The following is a 6,653-nucleotide window of genomic DNA, read 5'->3' as shown; positions in this document are numbered from 1 at the left end:
GTGTGTGTCGGGGGTGGAGGCGCTAGTCGGATCCAACGGCAGGTCAACATGCGCATCTTAAATGTGGGCGTTACCATGATCTCCACTAAGCTTTTAATTCAAGCGTTAGCCTAATGTAATTAGTATAGCAATAGAAAGAGTCGGTCATTACTTGTGACATTAATTAGCTGGCTGCTCGTAGCCTTTAGTCATGTCATGCAGTATATAAGGCATGGCCAGGGCACGGGGCCACATCATTTGTAATCCTATATACGCAAGTGCAAAAAGGCACAACGTAGACCCGATAAGGACAGGGCCCAGCGCGACAGCACTAGAGGTCGCAAAGACAGTCGATGTGTGTGTGTGTCGGGGGTGGAGGCGCTAGTCGGATCCAACGACAGGTCAACATGCATATCTTAAATGCGGGCGTTACCATGAGCTCCACTAAGCTTTTAATTCAGGCGTCCCCCAATGTAGTAATTAGTACATTGATCGAAACCGTTGGTCATTATTGTGACATTAATTAGCTGGCTGCTCGTAGCCTTTAGTCGTGTCATGCAGTATATAAGGCATGGGCAGGGCACGGGGCCACATCATTTGTAATCTTATATACGCAATTGCAAAAAGGCACAACGTAGGCCCAATAAGGACAGGGCCTAGCGTGACAGCACTAGAGGCCGCAATCGAGTTGGGGAGGGGGGTCTGTGTCGGGGTGTCCAATCGAATCCAAGGATAGGTCAAAAAGATGAGTGAGGATTTTATTTTTTGTGTGTGTTTGAAATTGCTACGGCTTTCCTTTGTTCCAAAGGAGGCCTAGGATTTTTTTTGGATTTTTCGAAGCAAATTATACTTGAGTTTTGAATTTATTAGTAAGGCGGAGAAAACACAAATTAGGAATTTCTTATCTTGTTTTTATATACGGGTAAGTATATAGGTGAGAAAAATGGGAGAAAGCACGAGACGAAGGGGAGGAAAGCCAGCAGCCAATAGGATTGGGCGAGCCGGATCGATGACGTGTAGGAAGCATCGAGCAGCCAATAGGAAAGCGGGAGCCGGATCGCGCACAGGATCACCGTTGGATACGCGGATCGACGGTGAGGTAGGCGGAGCACGCGGATCGCGGGACCCAGGAGGTGTGCCGGCGCGCGGAAGAGCGAATAAATAGGGGCTGGGGGCGCCGTCCACTTCGCCCAATCAGAAATTCCACCGGTCGACAAGAGAAAAAAAATAAAGGAGAAAAAAGAAAGAGAGAGAGAGACCCACCGGAGAAAGGGAAAGCGATGTCGTCGTCGTCGGCGGCGGCGGCGAGGGCGGCGGTGGCGGCGGCGGCGGCGGCGGGGTTGGAGAAGGCGGGGCAGTGGGGGAGCCAGTCCAAGGTCACCTACTACGCCGACTGTCTGTACGATCTGGTCAGTCTGCTCGCCCGGCGCAAGAACCACTGCACTGTGGATATGACCCTGGTGCCTGTTCATGAGGCGGCGGCGGTGGTCGAGGTCCTCTCCAGGGCGGAGAGATCTGAAGACGTGTCGTGGACGAACCCCAAGGTGAACAATCTCCGCCGTCTTCGCGACCTGGCGAGCAGGGTGCAAGTCGTCCTCGGCGGCCTCCTCGTCCTGCTGGAAGAGGATCCCATGGACACCGGCGCGGCATAGGAGTTGTGGAAATACGGCTGGGCGTTCCGCAACGGCGCCGATCACCTCCAGGGCGAGGGCGTCACGAAGTTTCGCGCCGTCGGCAACGTTCTCATCCACCACGCCGACGACGTCAAGTACGCAATCAAGACGGCGGAGTCGCTGCGTGCACGCCTCCCCGACATCCGCCGCCAGGTCACCGAGCTGCAGGCCATGAGTGTCTCAGTGCCGCTTGACAACTACGGGCCCGTCAACCTAGACCCGGACCAGGACACCGGCGGCGGCTCCGGATCCGGCGACGGCAACAAGGGGAAGGGCGGCGGCTCCGGATCCGGCGACGGCAACAAGGGGAAGGGCGGCGGCTCCGCATCCGGCGACGGCAACAAGGGGAAGGGCGGCGGCTCCGCATCCGGCGACGGCAACAAGGGGAAGGGCGGCGGCTCCGCATCCGGCGACGGCAACAAGGGGAAGGGCGGCGGCTCCGCATCCGGCGACGGCAACAAGGGGAAGGGCGTCTCCGTCGGCTCCGGCTCCAAGTCCAAGGGCGTCTCCGTCGGCTCCGGCTCCAAGTCCAAGGGCGTCTCCATCGGCTCCGGTACCGACATCAAGGACGAGTGCATCGTCTTCGGCGGCACCGAGAGCAAGGGCAAGGGCGTCTTCGGCTCCGGCGACCACAGCGTCTCCGGCAAGGGTGGCTCCGGCGGCACTCCCGTCAAGAAGAAGCGGGGCTACTTCCTCAGGAAGAGGAGGGGCTACGGCAAGGGCGGTGGCGGCGGCTCCGGCAAGGGGGTCTCCGGTGAGGCGTGAAGGGCACGAAAGGCCGTGGAGTACAGAAAGTAACAGGAACAGCAACAGTAGAAAGACAGACATAGAAACAACAGTAAATTGGTAGTCTCGTGGTAGTAGTACTAGTTCCGAGTCCGGCAAGTCTGATTTGCCATCGAATTTGGATCGCTCCGTCCTTATCACTTATCAGGTCGTTGTGTAGTCTGTTGATGATGATGAATGATGAATGGGAACGATCAACTCGGTTCATGGGAATGATATCCAGATGTTTCTTTCTTTCTTTGGTTTCTTTGACTGACTCAGAAGATGAATCTATTTTGGTTTCAATAAATCAAAATCTACTTGAAATTGGAAGAGTAAACCCCAATTTTGTTTGAAAGTCCAGTCTAATAGATTGTTATTTTATTTTTGTGAAATTTTGTTAGCTGTTAACCTTGTAAAATTTTCTCGGAGCTACTTGTCCTGGTCAGTGCTAGGCGTCTACCACCAACACCAAGTGAAGGATCTCCAAACCCAATGTTGATGATCACAGAAAGAAATGAATACACTCTTCAGTATGAATTTGCTAGCAATTTAAACTATCCACCACAATGTCAAATTCAGGACAAATAGATTTTGGTACAAAGTATCTCAAATACACTCTTTAATCACAAACAACAACATAAACATAACACCGTCTCAGACAAGCTTGAAACAAGCCTCCTCCCTGATCACCTACTGGCACAACATAGCCGTCAATCAAATTACAGTATACAATCTCACAACGAACCCATACTCATTCAGCTAGACAGGTACTGAGAAGCACTTTCAGGATCATGCTATTCTTCACACAGCTTCACCAACACCCGGTAGGCTGGCAAGTCAAGAAGGCAGTTTGCCTGCTCCATTTGCCACACCAGAGCCAACGCCTCTCGTCGTGGGAGCGGCTGTGGATAACCTGGTAGGTTCCCGCAGGACCCTCTGAACCAGGCAAAAAGGCTCTTTATGCACATCTTCATGAGAGCCGTGCAGTCCTATGGTCGTACGCCGAAGTCCAACCTCTCACCGAGCTCGTCGAGCAGTGCAGCAGCGAGCCCGTAGTGTTCTGGTGACCGGGCACCTTCCAGAGTGAACTTTGCATAAATGCTTGGGTGCAGTCTCCTCTTGTTCACTCTGGCAAGTTCCATGAGCTTGCCTGTCAGGTCTACTTTGCCCGCTCTGACAAACCCATTTGGCATGGCTTCGAGGACGGAGCTGGAACACATCCCTCAACCACAATGCTCCATGCCCAGCACGTCGAAGTGCCCCAAAACCTCGATGGTCAAAGCGAGGATCCGGTCATCAAGGAACTGTGGCACAACCTTCTGTCCTTGGGCCCAACATGGCGTCTGGTCGCTGAACGAAGATTGCGAAGCAAACTGGACATGCTGCTTTGGCGCTGGAGCGATGAACACATCAAAATGCTAATAATTTATAAACAAAGATAACATAAGCAAGATCAGAAGCACAATGGCTGCATTAGCGATAAATTACCTTGAAGAGGAATGGGTTAGGGAAGGAGCAAACCATCCTTGTTTAAGTCCAAGCTTAGCATATGTACCCTGCATACACAAATGCATTGCAAGATTCATCATACAACCATACATCACGCAGGCGGGCTAGCAATTCTGATTTCTGAGTTACCAACCAAAGGAAAGGATAAAAGAAAATTGTTTCCCACACAAACACACCAAAAAATACCTTATTCGTTAGCTGGTTTTTGAACTTCTCTGGATTTTTCTTCCTTTCAGAGTGGAACCCATACGACACTTGAGCATCCATTCCGGCAGTGTATAAAATCATGGCCACGTTCATAATTTCGCATGATTCAAAATCAGGACACGATTACATATTTAATACAAATGCATCCCATAATTGGACACTGAGACATGTACTATGGTAGTGACAAATATAGTTGTGAAAAATGTTTATCATCTGAAATGGTACACATCCTTTCTCTGAAATACTCCCTCCGTTCCGTTATATAAGGTGTATTATTTTCGGCACGGTGACCAAGGCACTGAATTATAGACATGTTAGGACTAAATTACCCTTCGCAAATTTGTTGATTCGTGGTAAGTAAATCAATTAGTCCATCAAAGTAAGAGATGCATGCAATCGACAGAGATATACTTTCCTTCTTTCTCTATAAGGAGAGATACAGACAATCAGGAGAAATATACTTTCCATTTTTCTGGAGGGCTAACAAGGGAATTAGGAGGAATTAGAAGAAATGCACCTTACAATCTGGAATTTTATCAAAAAATAAATACACCTTATATAAAGGAATGGAGGGAGTATAAGCTAAGCAGTAAGCAGTGCAACTCTTACCCATACTAAAGTAATTCCAAAATCCTCCACGGAATGTGTGGTAACCCTCCTCAACAAAGACATAATTGGTTAATAAACTCATGACATTTCTACTTTTCAGTGTATAAATGGCATTTACAAGTGTTAGTCCATTGTTACTATTAACTACATTAGTAATCAAAGGATTAATAATAAATGGTAGCAGCAGAAATATGTCCTACCACATTGAGCTCATCGGAGCCAGTTACACGGTGGAATGCATGAAGTGAATGAGGCAGCTCTAACGGAGCAATAGGATTACATGGACCTTCCTGTGGAACTTGCATCCTCATGATGATATGCAAACTGAAACAGTGAAGTGCAACTAGACTGAATCTTTCTGTCATAAGCAGAATGGAGAACATGTTTTACTAATGAATTAAGCTGACTGGGCCAACAACTGGAATAGAGAAATAGTTCATTGGAATGAGGTATGTGAAATAACCATTGGTGCCAAAATGTGCACGTTAATCAGAATAGTGGGAATTAATAAAACTTTTTTTCTTTTCAGAAGCACGTTATAGGTGAGACAATACCTATCAATGCGCATTTCTCTTGCTCCTTTTACTAGCCCAAGGAATGATTTCACTGCCTCTTGGTCAGTAGCTGGGTTCTTCTTTCCCTGCAGTTCAAGTTAAAATGAATATTAAAAACGTAGTTCCTTGCTGAACAAAGGAAACAAGGTATAGAAAATCCAGGCCTTGCACCGTACACAGACCAAGTAAAAAAGAAACATGTCAAAGGAAACTGAAAAAATAAACAATAAACGTGTACATTAAAATGAAAAGTTGCATTCCTCATGGAACAGACAAACAAGATAATTAACTTGTGGTACTGGTATGTTCTTTTGTTTATCAGGAAGACATAAAGGTTCCAGTAACAGCAAGCATGAAGTACATCCAGAGACAAATTCATCAAACATTAAGACAATATGTGCTCATATAAGTCATAACAAAAATTAGGCACTAGCATTACCCATCCGAATGAAAAAGGAAGGTTGTTTCTGGTTCCCAGAGGCACAGTAGCAACAGGGGGTGAGTGCGTAAGCTTCAGATCACTAACTACTCCAAGCAGCCAACTTACCGTGCCATCACCACCAGCAACCTGTTTGAAAGCTCCTTAGTTCAGACAAGGAAACAGGACAGCCTCGTCTTGCAGGGCAGCCACAGCGAGAGAGGCCACTGCCTTGAGTGGCTCGGCGACTTCAACGGCTTCAAATGCATCGGCCAGGTAAACAGCGCTGAGATGGCCTTAGTCTCATACTTGATTCATCCCGAAGCCTCCACTTCCTTGACCGCAGTGGCATTCTCTTCGTCCCACTGCTTCTTACGGTTCACCGATTCCTCAAGACCGGAGCTCTAGACCGAGAATGACGAACATAGCTGCTGCTACGAAGCAAACCTGGTTCCAACGGTCCTCACTGATGCCGACGCCAAGGAAACGCCGCCGGAAAGCGTGGGCAGCGGCAGCCGGCTCGCCAGGGCGAGTATATTCCCGTCTCTCCCATACGCGCCACACTGGGCGTGCTCCAACGTCCATCCGTGCCACGAGCATGTAGCAGCACGAACGAATCGCCCATGTCGCGCCGCCGAGACAATTCCACGAACACCTTCAGCGCAGGGCGGTTTCCCTCGTCCCTCCAGCAGGCTACGCCGGCCTTGTTAGTTCGACCTGGCGAGCGCGTTCGGCCGCACTGCACCTTCCTGTGCGTGCTCGGTGCCGCCTCTGCCCCGCGTCCGTGCCGCAGCTTGCCACTGACCGCCGGTGTGGGTGCGCGCGCGTGTGGTGGTGGTGGTGGGGTGTGGGCGCCGCGGGGTTTGCTTCGAGTCGTCTCAGAGCTGAAGCGGTAACCGATGAATGATGCGTCTCGGCGGAGAAAAGAGGTAAATA

At 49.6% G+C, this 6,653-nt stretch overlaps 1 protein-coding gene and 1 pseudogene across 1 annotated transcript; both read right to left on the bottom strand.

Annotated features, from left to right (window-relative positions):
* Positions 1–2,962: 2,962 nt before the first annotated feature.
* On the bottom strand, positions 2,963–3,894 carry LOC147963590 (pentatricopeptide repeat-containing protein At2g01860-like; annotated as a pseudogene).
* Positions 3,895–3,904: 10 nt separating this feature from the next.
* On the bottom strand, positions 3,905–6,302 carry LOC147963589 (diacylglycerol kinase 1-like). The gene is made up of 7 exons (XM_087529630.1): positions 6,165–6,302; positions 5,739–5,867; positions 5,300–5,385; positions 4,946–5,069; positions 4,747–4,794; positions 4,116–4,199; positions 3,905–3,976 (listed from the first exon to the last, which is right to left on the bottom strand). The coding sequence occupies exons 1-7, from the start codon at positions 6,300–6,302 to the stop codon at positions 3,905–3,907; spliced, it is 681 nt and encodes a 226-aa protein (XP_087385756.1).
* Positions 6,303–6,653: the final 351 nt, after the last annotated feature.

The sequence above is a fragment of the Triticum urartu genome, chromosome 6A (assembly GCF_056163025.1).
Source record: "Triticum urartu cultivar PI428250 chromosome 6A, HENAU_Tu73, whole genome shotgun sequence".
NCBI lineage: Eukaryota > Viridiplantae > Streptophyta > Magnoliopsida > Poales > Poaceae > Triticum > Triticum urartu.
Note: the sequence above shows the minus strand (reverse complement) of the source record. Positions and strands in the feature narration are given on the sequence as shown.

Excerpts from the sequence above, each read along its gene's own strand:
- LOC147963589 (XM_087529630.1), bottom strand. The coding sequence starts at position 6,302 with ATGGACGTTGGAGCACGCCCAGTGTGGCGCGTATGGGAGAGACGGGAA. Across the intron at positions 5,070-5,299 it reads AGAGAAATGCGCATTGATAG|TTTGCATATCATCATGAGGA; the intron begins GTATTGTCTCAC and ends TCACTGTTTCAG. Across the intron at positions 4,200-4,746 it reads TTTGGAATTACTTTAGTATG|GGAATGGATGCTCAAGTGTC; the intron begins GGTAAGAGTTGC and ends TTATACACTGCC.